General features: G+C 46.8%; 1 protein-coding gene across 4 annotated transcripts; it reads left to right on the plus strand.

The window, feature by feature from the left end:
• Positions 1–11,169: 11,169 nt before the first annotated feature.
• On the plus strand, positions 11,170–27,684 carry LOC137145035 (ovoinhibitor-like). 4 transcript variants are annotated; one of them, XM_067535597.1, is made up of 16 exons: positions 11,171–11,321; positions 13,152–13,171; positions 14,229–14,365; positions 15,083–15,143; positions 16,501–16,637; positions 17,140–17,188; positions 18,489–18,625; positions 19,831–19,891; positions 21,188–21,324; positions 21,806–21,866; positions 23,185–23,321; positions 23,810–23,870; positions 24,935–25,071; positions 26,196–26,256; positions 26,924–27,039; positions 27,496–27,684. In XM_067535597.1, the coding sequence occupies exons 1-16, from the start codon at positions 11,273–11,275 to the stop codon at positions 27,539–27,541; spliced, it is 1,407 nt and encodes a 468-aa protein (XP_067391698.1). In that variant the 5' UTR covers positions 11,171–11,272; the 3' UTR covers positions 27,542–27,684. The 4 variants fall into 4 exon arrangements, with proteins under 4 accessions (XP_067391720.1, XP_067391698.1, XP_067391711.1 ...); XM_067535603.1 differs by having other exon boundaries at positions 11,206–11,321; positions 14,229–14,459; XM_067535610.1 differs by lacking the exon at positions 13,152–13,171 and having other exon boundaries at positions 11,197–11,321; positions 14,229–14,459.
• Positions 27,685–27,786: the final 102 nt, after the last annotated feature.

The following is a 27,786-nucleotide window of genomic DNA, read 5'->3' on the forward strand; positions in this document are numbered from 1 at the left end:
TAACAATGATAAAACACACGTCTACCTGCTGCTACAGCCCTAAAACTACTGGGGAAAAGACAGGAAAGAATTAGAGACAGAGCAAGGTTTATATCTGGATTAAATATAGGATGGGATTCAGTCTGTTTTAAGGCCATCCATCACCATAGTATCTGGATGCCTTCCATGTACAATCAATAGCAATAGGGAAGTCCCTAGTAGACGTCATGTAGTTTCTGGAGCCTCTCTCTTTTTGATGTCAAAACTCTGCTTGGAGTAGGGTGTTTTTAGAAGAAGGGGGATAGGTAGGGATTTGGAAATAAAAGCGGTGATCAGATTGTGAGTGTCACTTATGGTGGAAAGGCTTTCTCAGAGAGGAAGGCGTTGCAACATTTCCTAAAGCTGGCCAGACCCTGGATTCACCTGATCTCGTCTGAAGATTGCTGCACAGCCAGATCCCCTCAACAGAGAACGCTTTGTGCCTAGCCCTCACATGCGTCACTCTGGGGTTTGTGCTCTGTGTTGTCCCAGACGAGCGCATCTTTGGGTTCTTGGTTTGGGACGGACACCAAACCAGGGAGTAGTTTGTCTTTGGAGTCAACAGTGCTGTAATCCCACGTGGATTAATAAATTGTTATAGTGCATCTCATTCCCAGCACAGAAAACTCCAGGATTCTCTCTCTTGTCCTAAGGCGTTCACTGCTTCAAAATCACACACACACATTCTCTTTATACAGCACACCAGAAAAAAACTTGCAAACCCAGTTTTTCTTTCTTACCCCTTTCCTTGCATGATGGAAATGTTTACAGGTCTGCACCCCAGAGTTTCTCAGCTCTCTTACAAAGCTGTTAGCTTTGCCAAGTCAACTTTCCCAACCAAACACAGACAATGCAGGTAAAAAGGGAAGACAGAAGAAGTAAAAAAAAAAAAAAAAAAATAGGTGCTCCAGTGGTAAGTGAGCAACAATTGTTAGCGTCAGGCTGAATGTGGGTACTTCCTCTGGCTGGCAGGTTCCCAGTTTGCTTGACCCTGTTTCTGTGACCCACGACGTTGTTTCAATGTACAGCACCGAGCACACTTTGTTAACACGCAACACATGAACACACAAATAATAATACCATATGCCTATCTAGCAGCACAGTGTTCAGGTACTGCTGCTCAGCAAGATGTTTGAATACTCAGATGGTCAGTTAGACTCACTTCTTGCTCTCTCTTCCCAGAAGTAAAGGAGTTCAGACTGCCAGCAAGTACCAAAGAGAAAGTGTGACAAAGGTACAGACAAAGGTGCTCTGCTGCTGCTGCGGTAACGAGGGGCCATAAAAGCACCTAGGGAGATGCAGACAGAGTCATAGATGCCTCTATTTTTAAGGCAGAAGAGACCATGACGATAATCTAGTCTGGCCTCCTGCAGGACACAAGCCACTGAAATTCACCCGCTGATTCCGTAGGAAGCCCAGATCTTTGGTTTGTTCATTATCGTCAGGGCACTGTACCAGAAAAGGGGTCTGCAGCCCAAATCCTGCACCCACAGAGAAGAGCCCTGCGATGCTGTTTCTTTGGGGGTGGTGATGGGATGTAAATGGGGACCGAGGGGAGCCGTCCCCCCGTACAGGTAACCGGGGCGGATTGCGGCTGGGCCTGTGAGAGGGCCCAGGTGTGGCTGGGTAGTGGGGAGAATAGGCCTGAGCGAACCAGCCCAGCATCTTCTGCAGCAGTGCTAGCCTTCCCCGGTAGAGCTGTCCAGGGTGGGGTTGGAGGAGCATGCTGTCCTCTTTGCAGAGCGTGTGTTGCAGCCTGCCCCCACCTCCCCACTGCAGGCCAGTGCCTATGGGGCTAGATTTCCCGAAGAGCGCAGCAAGCTGGGTGCTGTTCGGTTTTTCTAGAGCTCTTTAGAGAGGTTTTGCCCTCCGAGCGATGACACTGAGCGCTCTGTCTCCCTCTCTCTCCAGGGCAAGTAATGGAAGAATTGATGTGAAGCATCAAGGAAATTGCTGAATCCTCAGCGCTGCAACGCCTGCCTTCATCCGTCTCATACGCTCGCTAGGGGGACAGTCCTGCATGGGTCAGGTGTAGGGAGGAGGAGTTAGATAACCCAGGAGGTCTTTTCCCAGCTCTGATTCCTGTGATTCTATGATCCCTCCACAGAACGTCCTCACGTCATTATATCTCACTGTGCTTCTTCAATAAAGTAAACTCAGCAGAACCCTGTTACTTTCCTCTACTACGCCTCATCTGAGGGACTTGTTTAATCAGCACTTGAGCTTCACTCTCTGTAGGAGTAGCAGATTAGGTTAGTGGATGGACTCTCTCTGGATGGTTCGCTGGACCCTCCTTTGCCCCTAGATGTTACTCTGTATTTATTCTCACACGGACACTTCACGTGAACCACCATACACGGGACTCCCAGTTACTGGAAGTCACCTGTGATGATGCCAAGTCTAAAGGGAGGAAGCATGATCTAGTGGTTACAGCATGGGCCGGGGAGTCAGGGGATCTGAGCTCTGCAGAGACTCGTTGCGTGGCCTTCGGTAAGTGACTTCGCCCCTCTGCAACTCCCCCATCTGGAAAATGGAGATTACAAACTACTTACCTACCTCACAGGGCTGTTGTGAGGCTTCTCCGACCTGTGTTTGTAAAGCGCTTTGAGATCCGCAGATGACAGGCCTCTATAAAGTGCAACACGCGTTATTCTTATGACGAGGATGATGATTCTTTTACTGTTGCCATAGCAATCGTCGGTCAGTCAGTCCGGACTGTTCCCCCAATCCTCCCTTCAGTCTGTCTGCTGGCCAGTTGTGGGGGCTTATATTCGCCTCAGTACACGGCTCAGAGAGGCCCTGCTTTTAGATGGAGTTGCGACGCATGAAGACCACTCAGCAGACAGCCGCTGACCCAGTGTGCCTGTGACTCGCCCTTGGTGCAGGCAGGCTGAAATGGGTAGCACAAGGTAGGGCCACGGGAGGAGCCATATATATAAATGACTCCCCAGTCCTAGACCCTCCTCCCTCTACAACTCTGCCATTTGGGGCTTTGTCTTACATAGGTGCGTATTACCCCCTACCCCATCCTGATTTTTCACACGTGCTATCTGGTCACCCTACTTTAAACATGACATTGCGTTCCTCCAGAACTTCTTGGGCGGGGACATGTTTCCACCAGGGAACACACTGAGCTCAAGATCCTGTTACATGGGCCCCAAATCAGGTTTCACTCCGAAGTCTACAGGTGCAGGGCTGGGGAATTTACGCACCTAGTGCACCCTTTGTGAGATCTGTTCAACAATACCAAGGCTCTGAGAGAAGAAACTATCAGAGGGTTTTGTTCTCTGAAGTAAAGTCCATTCTAGGTCAGATGGGAATGTACTGAGCTGCCCAGATTATTTAAAGATAATTTTCCACTGTGTAATTCCCCTCACTTCATTTGCAGTGAGAGGACTGCTGGAATATTGCAACGTGCATCAGTTTGGGAATGAAGGTTCCCAGCTCCTCCAAGCAGAAAAAGATGGAGAGAAAAGCTGAGATAAAGGGGAAACTTGCAGAATAAAGACTAGGGAAGGGACCAGAAAATAGGGAGTAGAGGTGGCTGGATTTGTTTTTTGGTCCAATGAAAAATGGCTTTTTGAGCAAAATGAACCGTTTTCAGAGAAATCGTTTTCATTGTAATTTTCCAGTTTTTCCGCAAAGACCAGAAATCTGAATGAAAATTAAAATGTTTCACCAAAAATGTTTTTCAGCTTTGGTTTTACAGCAGAAAAAACTGAGAACCATTTTCAGGAAATACTTTTGTAAAGAATCCGCATTTCTCAGTCAGCTGTAGGGGAGATCAGCCCTTTCTCTCTTACCTTGGGCAATGTACATAAACACACACAATTCCTCTCATTCAGAAGGGGGTTTCTCTCTCATTTCACCCTCTCCTGGTTTCCTGCCATGTCTCTGTCCGACCCTGGGACCAGCAGGGCAAATTAATAGTAGCTGGCCAGTGGACAATCAGGCTATCCATTGGGCCAAGCCTGGGTGCTTGGAATAATGGGAGGAGGTCCTTGACCCATTGCTTGTGTTAATGAAGATTGAATTGGACTAAGTACTAGATCATAGACCATAAAATAAATCCTGCATTGGTCAGGGATGGGACATGTGGTCTGACGCTGCGGATGTTTTCCTTCTCTCTGTGATTTGATAACTCACATAGTGAATGAATCTAACCTTAGCTAAGCCATGGGGAAAGCGATGCTGTGGGACAGAAACACATTCTGTTTAATCAACAGTGTTTGGTCCAGGAAAAAAGGTGCACACTCGAGGCTGTCTGCCCTTAGAAATATCAGAACAACGCTGCTGACTGCAGCCGGGTGGCAGAGGCGTAACTGAGGATGTTTGATCAGACCACGGTCTCCAAGTGAGTTCTTTAAAAACAGAGCCATCTTATGATAATTATTAGTACTGCAGTAGCACCTAGGAGCCGCGTTCAGGGACCAAGACCCGGCTGGGCTTGTTGCTGTTCAAATACAGAACAAAAATGACAGCCCCTGCAATGTGTGTAGCAACAGGGGGATAGAGACCAGCTGATGGGGAAGCACCAGGAAACAATGAAGCAGTCCTGGTCAGCATCGTTGGCAATGGTCTCTGTGCACCAGCAGCCCAACTGATGCCAAGTTTTTCATAAGGGATTTGAAGGAGGAAGGTACTTGTTTGAAAATGGAACAGGTTACGGGTACACACCCTACATGGAGGCTTGGCTTGCATGCTAGAGGCTAATGTCTGCCCTTAATCTATGTTTTGTCTTAGTCTGTTTTCTACCATATCACTCGCTGGGTGATTCTAGGGTCATGGGCCGACAGGAGCTGGCACCTCAGTATAGTCCTTCCTGACCATGTTAGGACTTGACAGGACTTAGTCTCCTGTGCTAGTTCACCTTGGAATGCCTTAAAGGCACCAGGCCTGAAGGTAGTGACCTTGAAAACTGCACCCAGTATGCTCCTGTGGGCAGTTTGTAGGGAGCACACACCACTGCACGTTCCCTTATAGCGGTGTCCTAAAGCAAATATACCCTGCATTGCTATTCATCTCCAGAATAGCTGGCAGCACACCATTTGATCCAGTTCAACTGTGACTTGGTCTGTAAATAATTTCTCTTCGCTGATAAGGTTCACGTGGCGCTGCTGCAGACCTTGGCTGAATTTCACAATTTCGCCTGACCCCAGTTGCCTTTTAGGCCTTAGCAATCAGATTTCCAGAGCCCCTTCCTTCTAGCACATCTGCACGGCATGACAGTGGAGTCTGGGCTGGGCCATTGGAGGGGGGATCCGGTCACAAGTAAAATACCAGCAAGTGTGCCGCAGTTATTGCACTGTCATTTTGCACTATCACCCCGGTGCCTGGCACAGTAATTGCTAGCAGGGCATTCTGCTACTTGTGAAGGAGCAGACACTCCCACTTTTGATTTCAAAATGCACTGTCTTGAAAGCCATCCCTGCTCGGAGGGCCAGCAGAAGGGCTATGCACCACTTCTGTCCCACTTAGCTCTTTCACCTGGGATGCATGCACACAGGGAGGCAAGTATGGCGGGAGCAGATTCATTTACGTATTTGAGCTAATACAAGAGGAAATTGCTCATTTTCACAGTGAGTGCTGAAAACCAGCTTTTTACATTCATTTTCCACCAGCAATTTCCTGTGCAGAAGTTCCTATGCAGATCTTTACAGAGGTACTTGTTCTCCTCTCATATTGTGCTTCAAAGGCCATTAATGGGTGATTCAGTTTGCTTTGTCAATACAGTAAATTCAACAGAATTCTTTGCCTTGGATTTTGGCTCCCAGGAAGGGATAGCAATCTCCGCTGGCTCTTTGCAGTTTGTAGAGAGGAATGATGGGATACTGCGTGTAGTACCAGTGCCATGCATGGGATGGTTGTAGTTATTATAATTCTGCTCAATAAGATAAATTCAAGGGATGTTACATCTTATTTCCATGAGGTTCCCGGGGGATAGCCAGTAAAGACATGCAAAGAACATAATACGCAGCTGCCTGAAATGGGAAATGACCTTAGTCAATGCAAGATGAATGAGTTGCAGTATATTTGGAGCTTATTGTACCATCTATTTTCCAAAGAAGAAGTTACGTGAGCAAACAAAACACGCACACAGGAGCGATAACAGCCCAAGAAATCCTGAATGATTAACATCAGTAGCAGGATCTCTGGTAAACCTACTCCCCTTTGCGCTGGACTGCAAACTCCTTCAGGCACGGATTCAGTTTTCTTCTAAAATCTGTACACCGTCGTTTGGACCCAATAAAAGACATCAACCCTCAGGCTCTTTGGCCTTTAGAGCAAAGGGAAAAATCCACTTCTACGTCCATCAACCTTTCCCAGTAACAGCACATTAAAAGCAGAACTAAGTCCAGTCCCTGCTATCTGGAGGAAAAGAGAGACAAGCACAGATTGCTATGTGCATACTTAATGCATCTGGGAGATGCTCAGATCCCCCAGTGACGAGGGACGGGCAGGAACCAAGGATGAGAGAAAGCAATAACAGGAGCTTAACTCCGACCTTACAATATCACAGTTGCTCCGAGGCCTTTCTTTTCACCTACAGTGATACTAGAGTTACTGCACCACGTGCCACGGATCTCCTATAGGTTGCTGGCCTGCCTCCCAGCCCAGGAGGGATTGGTACCAGGCCCGGAGTCTGGTGCAGGCCCTGTTTCTCAAGGGGTCAGCTTTCTTTCCTCCAAATAATACAAATTCAGTACAACAATCGTCCCTGCCCCATAAGCCAGGGTCTTCCGCAGGGGCCAACCAGTCCCTCCGTACAGGCCACTTGCCTAAGAGTCATTGTGCTCTTTGCCTGCTGTGGTGCATGGGGCTGGGCCTTTAAGGGCTGAGCTTCCCAGGCAGAGCATCTGGGCGGGGCGCTGACACTCGTGGTGGTGTTATGCCCCCTCAGCGGGGAGTGGACACAGACTGAAGTGCAGCTCTTGCCGGCACCTTAAGCACTGAGCGATCACTGAACCCCACACACTCCCTGACCCGGGTCCTGCCTGGCAGAGCGTCCCCGCTCCTGGCAGCTCTTCTCCAAGTCCTGCCGCAGACAATTGCCTGGGAGTTCGCCTGCCACAGGAGCCAGCCTGTTTCCTGTAGCTCTCCCCACTGCCCTCCTGCTCCGGGCACTGCCCTGTCCCGTCTGGGCCACTTGCTGGATTTTATCATCCCCTGATCCCTAGATGCTCAGTCTCCGCTAGGAGCTAGGGGAGGCTGAGCCCAGGTCCCCTTAAAGGACCAGCCGCCTTGAGACACTTTGAAGTTCTCAGCAAGGTGATTGGGCATGAGGAGAGGTTACAGGAGGGAGCCTGTCCATCAACCCACGGGAAGAGAGGCGCATCCTCTTCTTTACAAGCTTGAGGGTGCAGCTCCCCTGCTTGGGGCTGAAGGTATTTCTCTGAGAGCCCAGCTATTCCCTTCCCAATCTGCCCTTCCCAGTGAGGTTCACCAGAGAGTGACCCAAGTACGCAGGGCAGATTAGCATGGTAACTGTTCCAATTGGTCAGGCCCCTTTAGCGCGGGGATTGTTACATGGGCAGGGAAGGGATCAAGGAATAAGACCTTGATAACTCCATATTTTACATTTCTATGGCGGGTGAGCCGTGTTCTGCATTACTGGGAGAGGCCAGGTGCCTGCCGGACTTTCTCGTGGAGCTGTGTCCTAACGCAAATATTCCCTTCGCTTGTATAACGTCATCGCCGTTTACTCTCCAGCTAGCTTGGCAAAATATGCTGACTTGACATATTTAAAGTCTGACTCGGTCTGTAAATAATCTCTCCTGCCTGATACAGAGCAAGGGACATTTCTGTAGACTTTGGCAGAATTTCACTGGAGCCCAGCTTCTCTAATTGGTTTCTATAGACCTCAGCAATGACGTTTTCAACGTTCTTCTGGCATATCAACAACAGAAAAACTTTTTGAAATTTGCAACCCAAGCAAAGGGAAAAAACTTGTAGGGAAAGGCTCCAGACCTAGCTTGGATGAAACACCACCTCAAAAAGCTTACTCAGGGTAAGCCAAGAGCATATAGGGAATGGAAAAAGCCAAGAAAGTGACATCGTGGAGGTTAGCAAATGTAGGACTAAAGTGAGAACTGCTGAAAGTCAAGCAAAATTAGCTCTTGCCAAGGAAATTAAAATAAATAAGAGTAAGTTTTTTAGTTATATAAATTAAAAAAAAGAGACTAATGAAGGCTGAAGTTGGGCTGCTAAACCATGGGGATGGGAAAGAGATCAAAGGTAATGGAGGTGTGGCCCAAAAACTAAATTAATGTTTGCCTTGGTTTTCAGTCGGGATGATGCTATGGAACAAGCAGTACGGCTGATGGAAATGTGTGTCTAGAAATGGAAACTGTCACATCTGAGGTGGAAAGAAAAACTTAAAGTGCTTAAGGCGCCCAAATCACGGACACGGGATAACTTCCATCCCAGACTGCTAACTGAGCCGGCACATGAGACTGCTAGTTCAGTAGCAAGGGTTGTTAATAAATCCACCTATTTGGGGATGGTTCCATGTGACTGGAGAATAACTAACATTGTTCCTGTATTTAAGATTGAGAGGAAAAAGTGATCCAGGCAACTACAGATCTGTCAGTCTGACCTCTGTAGCATGCAAGGCTTAGGAACAAATTATAGAGGAATTCATAGGGGTCAATGGTAAAAAGGATGTAATACAGCCTGGGTTTGCCAAAGGTAGATCATGCCAGACTAACCGGATTTCCTTCTTTGAGAAAATAACTGATTATTTTTAGATAAAAGAAATGCCGTAGTTCTAATATACTTGGATTTCAGCAAACCATTTTACACGGTACCACATGGGAACTTGTTAGTTCGGTTAAGGAAGATGGGGATCAGTTCAAGCATTGTAAAGTGGATAAGGAACTGGCTAAAGGGGAGAAGGCAATAGGTTATGCTGAAAGGTGAATTATCAAACTGGAGGGAGGTTACTGGTGGAGTTCCTCAAGGATTGGTCATAGGACCAATCTTAGTCAATATTTGTATTAATGACCTTGGCACAAAAAGTAGAAGTGCGCTAATGAAATTGGCTGATGATACATGGTTGGGAGGCATCATCGATACAGAGAAGGATCAGAACATTTTACAGGAAGAGCTGGATGACCTTGAAGACTGGAGTAATAGAAATGGGATGAAATTCAATAATACCAAGTGCAAGATCATGCATTTAGGGTCTAATAATAAGAAATTTCTGCTTCAAGCTGGGGTTTTATCTGTTGGAAAAGATAGAGGAGGAGGAAAACCTGGGTGTATTGGCCAATCACAGGATGACTATGTGCCATCAATATAACGTGGCTGTGAAAAAGGAAAATGCACTCCTAGGATGTCGCAGGCAAGATGCTTCCATTACAGATAGAGAAGTATTAATGCCATTACGTAAGGTCCCGGTGAGACCTCGTCTGGAATACTGTGTACAATTCGGATCGCCCCTATTCAAGAAAGATTAATTTAAACTGGAAGAGGTGCAGAGAAGGGAAGGGCTACCTGGACAATCAGGGAAATGGAGGGCCTGTCTTAGGAGAGGAGCCCAGAAGAGCTTGTCTTGTTTGGTTTAGCAAAAAGAAGGTGAGAGGGGATGACTGCTGCCTGTAACTACATTAGCGGGATAAATACCAGGGAGAGTGAAGAGCATTTTAAGCATAAGGACAATGTCAGCACAAGAACAAATGGGTCTGAACTGGCCAAGAACAAATTCGGGTTGGAAATTTGAAGAAGGTTTCTAATCATCGGAGGGGTGAGGTTCTGGAACAGCCGCCCAATGGGCGTTGTGGGGACAAACAAGTTAGTTTTACGAGAGAGCTGGACAAATTTCCCAGTGCGATTGTATGATTGGGTTGCTTGTGATCATGGGGGAGGCAGGGCTCAACAGATCTGGGGAATCTCTTCAGGTTTATATCTTACATTCCTAAAAGCTCATGCTTTAAGACTTCCGCTGGCCACTTGCAAGGGTCAGGAAGGAAACCCCCCCCCAGTGTATTCTGGGAGGGTTTTTTTAAAAAATTCCTTCCTCTGAAGCATCAGGGCTGGCCATGGCTGGAGATGGGACGTTGGACAGGGAGGGCCAGGGCTCTGAGGTGACACCAGGCATGCTCTCTCTCCGGGGCTTGGCTGACTGGTTCTTACTCACGTGCTCAGGATCTAACTGACGCCACATGTGGAGTTGGGAAGGAAATTTCCCCAGGCCACACAGGCTGTGACCTGGGGGGTTTCGCCTTCCTCTGAGGTATGTGGTTGTAGCTCACGTGCCAGGATTATCTGGGTCTATCTCACGTCATTATTTCCATGCCATTGCGGGGGCCTCGGGCACTAGTGCACCTCAGTCCCTCCTGTTCTCGGCCTGTGACACTTCAAAGTCGAGTCTCCTGTGGGCTGTAATACGTTGGTCTCGTGTTGATTGTTGGATTTAGTGTGCGGGGGCTGGGTGGTGCTGGTGGTCTGTGCTATACAGGAGGTCAGAGCAGCGAGCTGGGGTCCCTTCCAGCCTAACCTCTATGATTCTGTCTGCACTAAAGGACATTAGAGTCTCAGTTTGGTCTTTGGTTCACCAACGCCAACCACTGAGCGGCTCTTCTGGTGACAGAGAGACAAGGTGGGTGAAGTAAAGTATCTTACCGGACCAACTTCTGTTGGCGAGACAGACAGGCTTTCTCGCTCTTCTTCAGGTCTTGGCAGAGACCTTCTGATGGTGTCTAACTTGCACAATGGTCAGTGGTGCAAAGCTGGGATCTCAGCTCAGAAAAGATGTGAAAACAAAATGGGGCAACCCCTCCCCTGCCTCAGCCCCCCATGCTTTACCTCCAAGCCGCCAGCTCACGAGGTCAGTTTGCACCACAGATGGAGTCTTGATTCTTCTCTGTGGAATAATCACCAGCTCGCTCTTAATGTCTGATGCTATTTATTGACACCTCTTAAATTCTGACCCTTTTCTTTCTCTAGGATTTGTTTTTCCTGCTACAGGAAAGCTTGTCTCAAAGGACCAGCTAAAATCAATGGCCTACTAAAAGTGAATCATTAGCTGAAAATCAAGAGCTAAGTAAGTATTGGCAGGCCTACTGTACCACTGACAGATTTGAAGGGCTGTTTCGTAATAAGGTTGGATAGGCTGGACTTCTGCCTGCGTGTATATATATAGATTTAAACATACACAATCATCATCCCTGGGGAGGACTAAGAGATCAGCTCCTCAGAGAAGCACTGACTGACTCAACACTGATCAAACCATCACCTCCTGTCCACCAGGAAGATGACAGGTGTTTTCGTGCTCCTCACTCTAGCAACGTGCTGCTTTTCAGGTGAGTAACTCTTGCAGTACTGCTTCAAGCCCTGCGTCTGAGTCAGAGTCCTGGCCGTTTTCAAAAATATCAAGGTGTCCTCAAAGTGCAGCAGAGTCTCATTCTATGAAGAGCTATTTTCTCTCCAAAAGATTTGACCCCCGGGGCCAAATTTAGTACAGCCTTAAATAGGATACTATTTTTTGCATCCTCGGTTTTGTGGGTAAAAAGTAACTGCAGGTGCAGTTTCACACCCATAATTAGTTGTGGGCACGGTGAAGGACATTAATGTAATGGGCACAATCAGGTGTTTAGACAAGGTCCCTCTCCAAAGGCTCTGAAGCAAAGTAAGCTGTCATGGGCTAAGAGGCAAGGTCCTCTTCTGGATCAGTAACTGGTTAAAAGACAGGAAACAAAGGGTAGGAATAAATGGTCAGTTTTCAGAATGGAGAGAGGTAAATAGTGCTGTCCCCAGGAGTTGGTACTGGCACCAGTGCTGTTCACATATTCAGAAATGATCTGGGGAAAGGGGTAAACAGTGAGGTGGCAAAATTGGCAGATGATACAAAACTACTCAAGAAATTAAGGCCAAAGCGGACTGCAAAGAGTTACAAAGGGATCTCACAAAAGTAGGTGACTGGGCAACAAAATGGCAGATGAAATTCAATGTGGATAAATGAAGAGTAATGCACATTGGAAAGTATAATCCCAACTTTACATTTAAAATGATGCGGTCTAAATTAACGATTAGCACCCAAGAAAGAGACCTTGGAGTCAGTGTGGATAGTTCTCTGCAAACATCCACTCAGTGTGCAGTGGCAGTCAAAAAAGCTAACTGAGTGTTGGGAATCATTAGGAAAGGGATAGATAATAAGATAGAAAATATTGTATTGCCTCTATAAATCCATGGTACGCCCACATCTGGAATACTGCATGCAGATTTGGTCACCCCATCTCAAAAACGGTATATTGGAATTTGAAAAGGTACAGAAAAGGGCAACTAAAATGATTAGGTGTATGGAAAAAGCTTCCACATGAGGAGAGATTAATAAGCCTGGGACTTTTCAGCATGGAAAAGAGATGACGAAGGGAGGTTATGATAGAGGTCTAGAAAATCACCACTGGTGTGGAGAAAGTAAATAAGGATGTTTTATTTACTCTTTCTTATAACACAAAAACTAGGGGTCACCAAATGAAATGAATAGGCAGCAGGTTTAAAATGAATAAAAAGAAGTATTTCAACACACAATGCACAGGAAATCTGTGGAACTCCTTGCCAGAGGATGTTGTGAAGGCCAAGACTATAACAGGGGTTCAAAAAAGAACTAGATAAATTCATGGAGGATAGGTCCATCAATGGCTATTAGCTAGATGGGCAGGGATTGCTGTTTACCAGAGGCTGGGAATGGCCGATGGGATGAACCACTTGATGATCATCTGTTCTATTCATTCCCTCTAAAGCTCCTAGCATAGGCCACTGTCGGAAGACAGGATACTGGGCTAGATAGACCATTGATCTGACCCAGCATGGCCGTTCTTATGACATCTACTATTTATACTGAAGTACATTTTCTGTGATATCTTATAGTTATCTATTTAGCTCACAAAAGGGCATGTAAAAAAGAAAAGAAAATCCCAACAAAATGCTGTTACATTAAAAATAAGACACCTTAGCCTACCAGCAGGGTAGCAAATTTCACACACGATTTGTTTAGTGTAAGAATCCGTTCATGGACAGTCACTCGATTAGAAACTGCATGGAATTATTCCACAAATAGATTCCCACATTTAAAATCTGTTCTTATGAAAGATTTGGCTTCTGTCATGTTTTTATCTGTGATTTTCTTTTAGATGTTGCCCTTGGCAGTGAGGTGAGTGGCAGATCTTTCTATTTATTCTTTGTCACTTTCCCCAGATCTCTGACCCAAGAGAAACGATTGGTGATCACACTGTGGCCAAGTGAATGAAAAACACTGAAACTTGCAGCTGTTAGTATAATTGTCACCAAAGACATTATTGGGGGATTATTGCCATTTTTATCAGCTAAGGTCAACAAATGCGTTTGTCAAACTCAGACAATTCTAGCACTGAATTATATGTTAAATAAATAATTTGATGGATATGAGCAATAGGCATATAATTTAGTGGAAGAAGTTTTATATAGATTTGACCAACTCTAAAACAGTTTGGCGTTCATCAAGTTGCAAACTTACCCCAGGGCTACATATTTCAAAGAGTAAAACCTTGAGATTCAGATATTCTGTCTCCAAACAGTCAGTCTGATGGAATTTTATTATTATTTTTATTATTTTACCCGATGCAACCTCTGCGTAGGCCTTGTGAGATATTAGAACAACATGGCAATACAACACTGGAAAAACTATAAAAAAAACACAGGGAGGGACAAGATCTTCAGTAAATCGATGGCTGTGAAGCACAGTACAGCTACATTGATTTACGTTTGCAGAGAATGTGGCCAAAGGGTTTTTGTTTATACTGGACATGTTCGACACTAAGATCTGGTAACACATTTCTCTGCACATATGGTATGTGCTGAAACAAATTTCTAGCCTCATTTAACCCTCTGGAAAGCATATTTCAAAAATTCATTAGATTTTAAAGCTTCAGTGTAAGACTCCATTTGTAATAACTCCTAGTTTCAATAGGGCCTGCACAGACTACAGGTCTAAGTGAATGATTCGCCCCCCAGCTGGGCATTCCTCCTTCCAGCATAAGAGAATGAGCGAAAACGACAACAGAACAGGCTCATCCCGTTTTCACTGGAAGAATAAGGTTCACCCATAGCCCTAACTGGCTTTCTGGCAGAAGCTAAAGAGGCTGGAGACACCGAGCAGGGAGGTCACTCACGGGGACTATTTCACATTGAAACGGCTGCACCACTACTAGTGCTTGACACTGCTGTTACAGGTGGATTGTAGTAAGTACTTCCAGATAACAACCGAGGATGGCACAGTCCTGACAGCCTGCCCATTTATCCTGGCGGAAGTCTGTGGCACAGATGGCATCACCTACCCCAGCGAATGTGGAATATGCGCGCACAACTCGTAAGTGCTGTATCTTCCTTCCGAGCAGTCAGCAATGGACAGAGTGTCTGATAACAGCCTGTAGAAATACCATTCTTTCTTCAGGCCTGTTGCTGTAAGTCTCTTAGGTCCTGTACTTATTTTTTTCACCCCGCTGTACTGCCCTGAATTTCCTCCCCTTTCTCCTATATGTGTTCAGCCTGCGTATCATGGAAGAGCCAGGCCCCAGCATCCCAAGGGAGCTGTGCAGTGACTGAGCAGAGGAGAGAATGGGCCAGGGTGTTATGCTAAATGATACGCTATTAGGAGACATCACATGTCTGATAACTGGAAGAACGATACTGTGTGGCATTGTAGCCGTGTCGGTCCCAGGATGTTAGCGAGACAAGGTGAGTGAGGTCATATCGTTTACTGGACTAACTTCTCCAGTGAGAGAGAGAGACAAGCTGTTGAGCGTACACGGAGAGCTGCTTCTTCTACAGACCTGCCGCAGAGCTCTGCATAGCTGGAAAGCTTGTCTCTCTCACCAGCAGACGATGGTCCAATAAAAGATATGACCTCTCCTGCATTGCCTCTAAAACCATCTAGGCAGTGATGCTGATACTGCCCCATAGAAGGTGATAAATTAACTCAAATCGACACCTCTGGTTTCCCAGAGAATACATGTGAGTTTGGTTCATTTTACCCATGCCTCGAGTGTAACAGGGAGCTTCTTTAACCCCAATCTCCCTCTTCCAGCAAACACAGGACCAACGTTAGCAAAAAGCATGATGGAAAATGTGAAGAGAAAATTGTGCCGGTAAGTGTAGCCTGATGCACAGTCAGGGCAGATCCTACTCCCAGTAATGTCAATTGAAAGACTCCTTTTAACGTCAGTGAGAGATGGTCCAGGCACTAAATACATGGATTTAAGTGGTGCCTAGGCCATGTACTGTCCTGTTTCCTAGGGGTGATCTTCAACCGAAATACACAAAACGGCCATTTTCCATCTATTACGCTCTAACGTCATTCAAAAGGGCAAGTGGAGAGGCATAGGTCATGAGACAAGTAGCAGAAATATTCCACTGCTGCGGAATTGTGCACATAGCCTGTCCCCCTTGCCATCTCTCCACAGTAGCAGGCAAAGCTCCAAGACCCCTGATTTAGGGTTATGGGAAAAGGAGATGCGAGACCCCTGGATCTATCAGTGCACTGACTTCTTTGGATGCTGGGGTTTTCTAAGATAATACATGAGGTGGGCTGGAAAACACCCCATTTTCTGATCACAGGCAGGCCATCCTGTGTGCCGGGCACTCCAACCAGCCTGGCTGCCGTCCTCAAACACAGAAATAATTTCATAAATATGAGCAATAAACAGACACATTATTTGGTTACTTTAATTTTTTACATATTTGACCAACTCTGAACCAATGGGAAAATTCTGGGCCATCAAGAAGCAAAACTGCTTCAAGGGCATATAATTGAGAGATAAACCCCTGGGATTCAGGTACTCTATTTCTATACAGTCGGCCCACTAGAATTTAATCTTCAGTTTACCTGATACAATCTGTGCTGAGACCATGTGGGATACACAAAGCATTGAGAAGGCACAACACTGGTGAAACTATGCAAAAATAACTGCGAGGGCTAGTGTAAATTGACTTCCATTGATAAAGTAGAAGCATGTGTAATTAAAGCAGCATGAGTTCTTGTATGTTTTACACACAGAATGAAACAACAAGATCTGTTGCAAGGATTTGTTTTGCAAGGGCTGCAACAAATTCTCAGCCTCTTGTAGCCATCTGGAGCCTCATTAACTGTGAATTATAATAAAGAACTTGTTAGGTTTTGATTTTGAAGCGTTGGTTTAAGGACCCGCTTCTAGTACATAGTTAGACTCAGTAGGGCTTGGTTCTCTCACACAGGATGAAAGTCCGAGAGAGAGATCCTTCCTCCCGGGTGTGCATTCCCTCCCCTCCAGCATGAGAGAAAATACTTTAGAACTGACTCACCCCATTTCCAACGGAAGAATAAGGTTAAAATAGAACCCTAGTTTGTCCTGCGGTAAAAGGGACAAAGGTTGCCAGCACGGTGTGTGTGTGTGTGGGGGGGTTATCCGGGAAGCACTATGTTGTATGACAAAGGCTGCACTGGTACTATGACTGTGTGTCTTTCAGTTTGATTGTAGTCATTATGGCACCGTTATTGGTGAGGATGGCAAAATCCTGATGCCCTGCCCAAGGCTCCTGGCTGAGGTCTGTGGCACAGATGGCGTCACTTACCCTAATGAATGCATGCTGTGTGCCCATAACCTGTAAGTACTGTACATACTACATTCCTTCTGAGTATTTAACGATAGGCAGAGCCACTGATAACAGCCTTTATACATACTATTATTTCCTCATAGGCTGTTTCTGTAGGTCACTTAGCCCCTGGCCCTCCTCTTTGCCCCTAGAGTCTACCCTGATTTTCCTCCCCAGTCCTCCATTTGCACTTAGTTGGGGTATCATAGACGAGGCAGACTACAGCACCTGATTTTGCAGCGGGGGCTCAGTGGTGATTGAACAGAGGGAAGAACGGGCCAGAGTGTTGCTCCAGGTGATACAGCATAAGGAGACAATCCTTGCTTGGGAACCAGTAGGGTTATACCACTCAGCGATATTGAGAGCGCCTCCTAAAAGTGATCAGCTGGCTCAGTCAGACACCTCCTGGATCCCGCACAGTACATGTGAGTTTGGTTCACTTCACCAGCATCGTCCACGTTACCGGCAGAGTAACTCCGTGAGCTCTCTAACCCCAGTCTCCTTCTCTTCCAGGGAACGTCAGAAAAGCACTGGCAAAAAACATGAAGGAAAATGTGAAGAGGTGAGTGAAAGCTGAATCCCACTGATGTCAACAGAGAGACTTCTCTTGGTGTGAGTGAGAGATGGCTCAAACACTACTTGCACGGACCTCAATGGAGCACAGATCTTGGACTGGCTTTCTGCAAAGGACTGAATTTCACCCCAACTACATGACATGGCCAGAATCCATATTCTGTGCTACAATGTCAGAAGAAAGAAAGAGGGCTAGAAAAGGAGCAGGGCTTGAGATGAGGAGCAGAAATGCCCCAGTCCTCTGGGAACGAAAACATAAATCCCTTTCCCATAGAGCAGCCTCTTCTCATAGCAGCAGGCAAAGCCCTGAGCGGCCAGTTTCAGGGCTATAGAGACACAAGACCCTGTGTACATCCGTGCATTCCTCTCTTCAGATACTGGGGTTTTCCTAGATAATACACTGGGTAGGTCACAACACTCTCCCCTTCCCCCACGTTCTGATCCCATTCAACTGAAGTTAATAGAAATACGCCTAATTAGAGGGCTGAGGATCTAGCCTGAGGGTCTTTTTTGAATATTTTATAGACTAAAACAACAAGCCTTGGCAGAATGTTTCTTTCCGCATGTTCGGCATGGGTTGAAACAAATGCTTAGCATCATTTAAGCTCCCTGGAGACAGGATCAGAAATGAAAACTCATTCGGTTTTGATCTGGAGCCATGGTTGAAGGCTCCCCTTGTAACAGCTAGTGAATTTCAGTAGGGCCTGGGTGCCTCACACAGAATACAAGTCCACAGCTTGCTTTGAGTCCCCCATTTGAGAAGGCCCCAAACTGCGCAGCTTTGCCACCTGGCGCAAGGGGTCACAATGCCGCCCGGGTTCAGCCCAGCTGCCCTTCTATCATGCTGGCAGGGTGGCTGGGCCAGACCAAAGCAGCGCTGAGACCCCTGGAGCCAGGACTGCAGCCGCCTCTGCGGAGTGAGCATAGCTGGGCTCCCCTTCCCGGCCCCTTTCCCCAGGGGAACTCCCCTCAGTGGTAATTTGGGGGGCGGGTGGAGGCCTCCGTTTCAGATTGTGCCCTGGGCCTGCAGTAACCTCTGCCAGTAACCTCTGCCAGTCTGAGGACGTGATTCTTCCTCCCATCTGGGCATTCCTTCCCCGCCAGCGTGAGGCAAGCCCGGTAAACTGCTGGAGAACGACTCCCCCCTCCGTGTCGTTTAAAATACGGCCCTTCTTCATCTTACGGCGGAGGGCACAAAGGCTGGAGCCCCCGAGTGGGGACGCCGCCCCCGCAGCACGATTTCACGGGACGGTGGCTGTCCCGGTGCCGTTACTGTCTTCCTTTTGCAGCTTGACTGTAGTCAGCACACCATGGGGAGAGCTGAGGACGGCACAGTCGTGGTAGCCTGCCCCCGGATCCTGGCTGAGATCTGTGGCTCAGATGGCGTCACTTACAGCAACGAATGCGCGCTGTGCGCCCATAACCTGTAAGTGCAGCACAGAGAACATTCCTTCTGAGTACTTAACCACGAGCAGAACTCCTGAGACCAGCCTTGATCAATACCTATTTCTGTAGGCCTCTGAGCCCCTGGCCGTCCTTGCGGCACCTCCAGTCTACTCCAGTTTTTCCCCTCTGTGCCGGATGTGCTGAGTCGGGATGTCATGGAAGAGGCAGACTACAAAGCTAGACTGACTGGCTATAATTCCCCGGGGTCTCGTTCTTTCCCTTTTTAACATTAGGTGCTCTCTTTGCTCTTCTCAGTCCTCTGGGACCTCATCCATCCTCTGCGAGTCCTCGAAGGTGCTCAGTCATGGCTCAGAGAGCGCGTCAGTTAGTTCCTTAAGGTCCTGGGCCAGCAGGAATACCTCTAACTCAGTGCTTCCCAACCTGTGGCCCGGGAGCGGCTGCAGAAGGGAGCCGCTGCCCAAGGACCCAGGCAAAGCGTGTTGCTGCGGGGCTGCAAGACCGGTGCAGGCTTCTTGCTGCATCCCAGGGGACAGGAGATCAGCGCTGCCCTCCCCCGGCTGCAGCAGGGAGCACGGCAAAGCGCTCCGCCGGGGTCCCTAGGCGCTGGGGTGCCTGCTGGAGTCAGAGAGAGGGGAGCACTGATCACATTGGTCTCCCTGTCTGCAGAGGGGAGCCACTGCCTGGGGCTGCGCAGGGGGCTACAGGACGCTTGCGGTGTCCCTGATGCAGCCAGGGGAACGGGAGATCAGCGAGGGGGGAGGCAGCCGCCTCACTGAACTCCTTCGGTCTGGCTGCAGTGGGGGGTGGCTGCTGGCAGAGACTTGTGGCCTTTCAGGGTCGTAAAAGTTATATCTGCGGCCCTGGAGCCAAACTGGCGGGGAACCCCTGCTCTACCATAGCTAAATATTCTGGTCTTTTCCTATTCTGCCTTGTGTTCTTTTCCCCTTTCTGTTCGTATTAATTGTGCTAAGCATCTGGTGACAATTAACCGTTCAGTGAAGACTGTGTCATGCTCTATAAGGAGAAGTCACAGGGCTGGTAACGTATGGGAGGAAACTAGCTGCTGATGTTCCTACTGCCTCCCGTAAGGTGAAAAATTAACTTGGTAAAACACCTCTTGTATCCCATACAGTATCTGTGAGATCGCCTCATTTTACTGACTTTGCGTGCAACAGGTAGAGTTACTCACCTGCGCTCCCTAACGCCAGTCTCTCCCTCTTCCAGAGAACACAGGGGAAACATTAGCAAAAATCATGATGGAGCATGCATACAGGAGACTGTCCCGGTAAGTGTAACCGGGTGCAAAATAAGGGCCAGATCCTATTCTCATTGATGTCAATAGAAAGACTCCTGTTGACGTCAATGAGAGTTCTGGCATTATATGAATGGACTCATGTGGTGTGTCTTCTACACAGGGGTGTGTTTCATGCTAAGTACCCAAAATGGCCATTATCCACATACTACAGTATAACCTCAGAATAAAAGGAGACAGAAGAGGCGCAACAAACAAGACAAGTAGCAGAAATATTCCAGAGCTGCAGAATTGTGCACATAGTTCCTACACCCATTGCCATCTCTCCTCACAGTAGCAGGCTAAGCACTGAGCAGCCTGATTTAGGGCTACGGGAAGGGAGACACAAGACACTTGTATCTGTCAGTGCACTGACCTCTTTGGATACTGGAATTTTCCAAGATAATACACTGGGCAGCTTGGAAAACCCCTTTGTTTTGATCACAAGCAGGGCACCTTGTATGCAACTTTTCTCCATGCCCATAAAAATAATTTGATGAATAGCAACAATAATCATTCCAAATCATTGGATTAATTTATCTTTTATGTGTTTGACTCAACCAGCTCTAAACCAAAGGGAGTAGTTTGGGCCATCAAGAAGCAAATTGACCCCAGTGTCATCGGTTTGAAAGAGTAAAATCCTGGGATTCAACTCTTCCAATTTCATACAGTCAGAGTGATTGAATTTCACTTTTTCTCTTGTCTGACACAATCTGTGCTTCGACCGTGTGTGATACATAGAGCATGAGGCAGACTCCATGTTGGAGGAAATATGAAAAAATAACAATGAGCTGGGGTGAATCAATTTCTTACTTTGATTTACACATGCTGAGGGTCTGACCTGAGGGTTTGTATATGGTACAGATTGGAACAACAAGATCTGGTAGCCTATTTGTCTCGGCATGTTTTGCTTGCACCGATACAAATTTTTAGCCTCATTTAACCCTCTGGAGACTGGATCATAAATGACAATTCCTTAGATTTTGAGTTTTGGGATGTTGGTTTAAGGATTCACCTTTAATACCTAGTTACGTTTAATATAGCATGGTCGCCTCACACAGAATATGTGTCTGAGTGAATGATCCTTCCTCTCCAGCATGAGAGAACAAGGAGAAAACTCCTAGAACTGACTCCCCGTGTTTTCAATAAAAGAATACATTTTAAATGTAACCCTAGTTTGTATTATGGTAGAAGCTATAAAGCTAGAGGCTCGGAGTGGGGAGATTTTTCCTGCGCACTATTTCCTACAACAAAGGTCGCACCAGTACTAGTGCTGTGTTACTTTTACAGCTGAATTGCAGTGGGTATCGCAGTACTTTTACTGAGGATGGCAAAGTCCTGACAGCCTGCCCAAGGATCCTGGATGAGGTCTGTGGGACAGATGGCGTCACTTATGACAATGACTGTATGCTGTGTGCCCATAACTTGTAAGTACTGTGCGTAGCACATTGCTTCTGAGTAATTACCAATGGCCGGAGCTCCTGATAGTGGCCTTGACAAATATCACCATTTCTTCATAGGCATATTTCCATAATTCCCTTATACCCTGACCCTCCTCTTAGCTCATCCAGGCTACTCAGAGTTTCCTTCCCTTGGCCCTATCTGTGCTCAGTTGGGCTATCATGGACAAACCACACCACAATCCCCAGAAATCAGTAGGGGGCCTGAATGGTGATTGGCCATTCAGGGAAGAATGGGCCAGAACGTTATCCCAAATGAGTCGTCACATGTCTGCCAACCAATAGCATTGCACGAGTCAGAGATGCGGATGCTGCCATGTGGCAAATGATGGTCAAACTCAATCAGACGCCTCCTGTATCCCATACAATATATAGAACGTTGGTTCATTTTCCCGGCACCTTGAGTATGACAGGAGGAGTACCTCACTCCAGTCTCTCCCTCTTCCAGGAAACATCGGACCAATGTTAGCAAAAAGCATGATGGCAAGTGCAAAGAGAAAATAGCTGTGGTGAGTGAAACCTGCTGCACAATAAGTGCCAGAACCTACTTCTATTCGTGTAAATGAAGCGACTCCTATTTACTGCAGTGAGAGAAGGTTTAGGTATTATATGCAGGGTCTTAGCTAATACATAGACTTGTGCTACCCTAGGGATGAATTTCATCCCAAATACACAAAATGGCCATTTTCCAGAACCTTCAGTCTAAAAAGGGAGATAGAAGAGGAAGAGGATATGAGACAAGTAACATAAATGCCCTGGTGTTGCAGAATTGTGAAAATAAATCCTGTTCCCACAACAATCTCTTCTCACTGTGTCACAGTCTGTTTTGGGACTGTGTGTAGAGGACACACGAGACCCCTTGTTAATATTCACCTCTTTGGGTACTGGAATTTTCTGAGATAATGAATGGGGCAGGTAGTAAAAACCCTTGTGTTCTGATAACAGGCAGGGTAGCCTGCGTGCAAGGGAATTCAAAGCACCCGCTGTTGTTTTTGAGCAATAATCAGACCAAATCACTGGATTAATTTATTTTTTATGTATTTCACCATCTCTAAACCAACAGGAATAGTTTGGGCCATCAAGAAGCAAAAACGACCCCAGGTCTAGATCTTTGAAAGAGTAAAAGCCAGGGTTTCAGATACTCTATTTCCAGACATTCAAAATGATGGGGTTTCTTCCTTTTCTCTTTTTTTGTTACAATCTGTGCTTAGACCATGTGAGAAACACATAGCACCATGCAGACAGCCCACTGGAGAAAGGGTGGAAATTACCAATGAGGAACCATAGACTCATCATGCTGTAAATCAGCTTTCACTGACATCAACAGAGCTAGCTCAGTTTACGGCAGCTGAGGGTCTGTGCCAGGTTTTCTTATATCATACAGATTGGACAACACATCTGGCAGCACATTTCTCACTCGATGTTCTGCATGAGCAGAAACAAATTCTTATAGTCATCTCAGTCTCTGGAGCCTGGATCTTAAAGGAGATCCCATCTGATTTTGAGTTCTGAGGCTTTGACTGAATAGGCACTTGTAACACCTAGTTAGTTTCAACAGGGCATGGGTGCGTCCCACAGAATACAGGTTGGAGTGGAGGATCCTTCCTCCGCATTCTGCACTCCTTCCCCTCCAGCATGAGAGAAAGAGAAAACTTCAGTAGAACTGAGTAGCCATCTTTTCTGTGGAAGAGTAAGTCTAAAATCTAACTCAAATTTCTCCTGTGATAAACCCCAGAAAGGCTGGAGTCATAGAGCGGGGATTATTAGCGGGACACCATTTCATATATCAAAAGAGGCAACAATTCCATTGCTCTGTTACCTTCACAGCCTGCGTGTACTTCACACCGCCGGGTGACTACCGACGACGGCAAAGTCTTGATGGTCTGCCCCAGGATCCTGCATCAAGTGTGTGGCACAGATGGCGTCACTTATGCCAATGAATGTGAGATGTGTGCCCATAGCTTGTAAGTACTGCACAGAGAGAATTTCTTCTGAGTAATTAACAAGGCGCTGAACTCCTGATAACAGCCCTTATAAATATCTTTCATAGCTTCTTTCTGTAGGTCTCTTCGCTGCCGGGCCTACTTCTTTGCCCATTTAGTCTGCTCTGAGTTTTCTCACCTGCACCGGCTCATTAGGGAAACACGAAACAGCCAGACTATAACCCCCAGAATGCAGCAGAGGGCTGAGTGATGAGTGACCAGAGAAAAGAAGGGCCAGAGTGTTACTCCAAATGACACAATATAAGGAGACATCACACGTCTGGTAATTAATAGGATTATACTGCCCAGTGATGCTACTACTGCCTTGTAGAAGGAGATAAACGAATTCAATCAGACGCCTCCTGTGCACCACACAATATATGGGAGTTGGGTCCATTCTACCAGCACCGGGAGTGTAGCAAGGAGAGGTACCTACTGAGTTCCCTAATTCCAGTCTCTTCCTCTTCCAGGGAACACGGGACCAATGTCAGCAAAAAGCATAATGGAAAATGCAAGCTGGAAACTGGGCCGGTAAGTGTAACTTGATGCAAATCCTGCTTCCAGTAATGTCAGAGGAAAGACTCCTCTTAACTTCAGCCAGAGGTGATGCTGGCACTATATGCATGGATTTAAGTGGTGCCTTCTGCAAAGGGGTGAATTCACCCTAGCTACACGAAATGGCTGGTTTCTATAGACATCAGTATACTGTTAGAAGAAAAAGGGAGAGATACAAGAGAAATGGGCTTTGAAACAAGTAGCAGAAATGACCCTGTGCTGTGGGAATATGAGCAATTATCCCATCCCCACTGCAGCCTCTTCTCCCAGTGTGAGGTGAAGCACTGAGTGGCCAGTTTTAGGACTACCGAAAGGGGAGACACAAGACCCCCATATATATCTGTGCATTTCTCTTCTTGGATACTGGCATTTTCAAGATAATACACTGGGCAGCAGGTTAAAAAGCCCCTGTGTTCACGGGCAGGGCACCCTACATGCAGGAGAATTCAACAAAAATGGAATTCATTCGAGGAATCTGACCAATAAATGATTAGATTGATTTACAACACCAGGCACCACGTTGGAGGAGCTATGGAAATAGAACAGCACAGGGCTCATGGGTGTACAGTGACATCCATTGACATGCACAGCGCTCCATCAATTTACACTCGCTGGGGGTGTAGCCTGAGGTTTCTTGTATTTTACAGACGGAAACAAGACCTGGCAGAATATTTCCCTCTCCTTGTTTTGCATGGGCTGAAGCCGTTTCTTAGCCTCATTTAACCCTCTGGAGAAAGGATCCTAAATGCAAACTCACTGGAGTTTGCGGCTTTGGTTTAAGGGCGCACCTCTGAGTTATATTTAGGTTCCACTGGCTCGGGGTGCCTCGCACAGAATCTGCGTCTGAGTGAGTGAGGCTTTCTCCCAGCTGTGCATTCCTTGTCCTCCAGCATGGGAGAAACAACTCACCCCATTTCCAATGGAAGAATAAGTTTAAAGTATAACCCTAGTATGTCGTTTAGCAGAAGTTATCGTGGCAGGAGACTCCATGTGGGTGACTTGTGCCCACCATTGCTTATTGCTTGACACTGCTGTTACAGGTGGATTGTAGTAAATACCCTCGGGGAACTACTAAGGATGGCAAAGTCCTGACAGCCTGCCCATTTATCCTGGCTGAGGTCTGTGGCACAGATGGCGTCACCTACCCCAACGAATGTATGCTGTGCGCCCATATCCTGTAAGTACTGTACAGAAAACATTCCTTCTGAGTCATTTACAATGGGTGGAGCTCCTGATAACAGCCCTGATAAAAACCAGAATTTCTTCATAGACATAATTCTGCAGGTCTCTTAGCCCCGGTCCTCTTCACCCTTCCAGGCTATTCTGCATTTCCTCCCCCGCCCCTTGCATGTGCTCTGTTGGGCTATCATGGAGGAGACAAACTAGAACCCACACAGTTCAAGAGGGGGCTGAGTGGTGATGGGTAAAGGAATCATAGAATCACAGAAGATTAGGTTGGAAGGGACCTCAGGAGGTATCTAGTCCAACCCCCTGCTCAAAGCAGGACCAACCCCAACTAAACCATCCCAGCCAGGGCTTTGTCAAACCAGGCCTTAAAAACCTCCCTGGATGGAGATTCCACCACCTCCCTAGGTAACCCATTCCACTGCTTCACCACCCTCCTAGTGAAAAACATTTTCCTAATATCCAACCTAGACCTCCCCCCTGCAACTTGAGACCATTGCTCCTTGTTCTATCATCTACTACCACTGAGAACAGCCTAGCTCCATCCTCCCTGGAATCCCTTTCAGGTAGTTAAAGGCTGCTATCAAACCCCCCTCATTCTTCTCTTCTGCAGACTAAACAAGCCTAGTTCTCTCAGCCTCTCTTCATAAGTCTTGTGCTCCAGCCCCCTCATCATTTTTGTTGCCCTCCACTGGACTCTCTCCAACTTGTCCACATCCTTTTTGTAGTGGGGGGCCCAAAACTGGACACAATACTCCAAATGCAGCCTCACCAGTGCTGAGTAGAGGGGAATAATCACTTCCCGCGATCTGCTGGCAATGCTCCTACTAATGCAGCCCAATATGCCGTTAGCCTTCTTGGTAACCAGGGCACACTGCTGACTCATGGGCCAGCATGTTATTCAAATGACACACTGTAAGGAGACAGCACGTCTGGTAACAGATAGGAATATACTGGTCAGAGATGCTTATACTGCCTTGGCACAGGTGGTAAACGATCTCAATCAGATGTCTTCTGTGTTCCAGACAATATATGTGAGTTTGCATCATGTTCCCAGCAGCTGCTCTGTAACCGGGTGAGTCTGAGCTCCCTAACATCAATCTCTCCCTCTTCCAGCAAACATGGAACCAATGCTGCCAAAAAACACGATGGGAAATGCAAAGCAGAAACGCCAGTAGTAAGTGAAACCAGGCGCAACATAAGGGCCAGATCCTATTTCCATCAACAGCCCTGGCCAGACAACTCTTGACTTCAGTTAGCGCGGCTTCAGGCATCCCTGCGTTGACCTTGTGCCGGCCTTCTTCACAGGGATGAATTTCAGCTAGCTACACGAAATGGCCATTATCCATACTCTGCACCACACTGTCAGGGGAAAGAAAGGAGGAATGGGATCAGCAGAAATGCCCCAGTGCTGCAGAACTGTGAACTTCTCCATAGCTGTGTCTTCTCACAGTATCAGGCTATGCTCTGATTTAGGACCATGGGACGGAGGGGACACAAGGCCCCTGTATCTAGCAGTGCATCAACCTCTTTGGATACTGGGATTTTCCAAGATAATACGCTGGGCAAATTGGAAAATCCCCTATGTTCTGCTCACAGGCAGGGCGCCCTGGCATTCTAAACACCTGCTGTTATCCTCAGATCCTGTGTTCAGCTGATTTTGATATTAACTCCTCCTGACAGTGATAAGAGAGCAGATAAGTCAGTTGTTATCAGATTCTTGGAAGGCAAAGTTATTGTTTTTAGTGGAGGAATAGATGAATGCTTTTTTTATTGCCGTGGCACGCAAAGCCCCGTTTGTTGCTACACACTTTACAAACGCGCTGTTCCTCTTCCGTTCGCAGGTTGACTGCAGTGCCTATGTCAAACCCAGACCCTTCTGCACCCTGGAGTACATCGCCCATTGTGGCTCTGATGGCGTAACCTACAGCAACGAATGTCTATTCTGCAACGCAGTCGCGTACGTACAGAAATGAATCTCTTCTGAATAATTAAACAGTTTAATCAATCTACCTGTAAGAGGCATGAGTAAATTTCCCATATTTCCACTTGCCTGTCTCCTTACGTATGGGGTTGTGATGATTTTGATGGACGCGGATATCCAGATGCCACAACCTGCAGACCTGCAATGAGTTTTTACCTATTTAACCAGAAGGGACTTGGCCTAGTGTTTCAATATGTCATGACAAATATTTCACAAATATTTCTCGTTCCTGAGGAATGCGTTAAAACTTTCACTTTTCTTTTAATGTTAATCACGGATGGAAATAGTTGTAGAGATTCTTTTTCTTTGAATGTCCTTCCACCCTGGACTAAGACCCCATTAGAGAATTCCTGTGCTACTCAAATGAAGAGACATATATTAGCATCCAGTGTGCTCTGTCTCTGATCCATTTATTTCTCTCTTCCCCTCCAGGAGAAGCGATGGGACTCTCACCTTTAGTCATTTTGGAGAATGCTGAATCCTCATCAGCGCTGAGTTCTGAGAGAGCGCCCTCTTTTGCGTCACTTCCCATTGGCAGATCTTTCATACAGACCCATCCTCTTAGTGGTGGAAGCTCTTGATTTCTCCTGAGCATCTTGTTCAATAAAACAAACTCACCAGCATTTCTTTCTCTCGTTTTATCTCCGTGTCTCATACAAAGTTTCTTCCTGGTTTGTTAAGTGCCGATACCAGAGAGAACAGAAAGCGTGACCTCTGTGCTAG

Source organism: Emydura macquarii, unplaced genomic scaffold (assembly GCF_026122565.2).
Source record: "Emydura macquarii macquarii isolate MOO-44397 ecotype Brisbane River unplaced genomic scaffold, CSIRO-AGI_Emac_v2 contig_378, whole genome shotgun sequence".
Lineage (NCBI taxonomy): Eukaryota > Metazoa > Chordata > Testudines > Chelidae > Emydura > Emydura macquarii.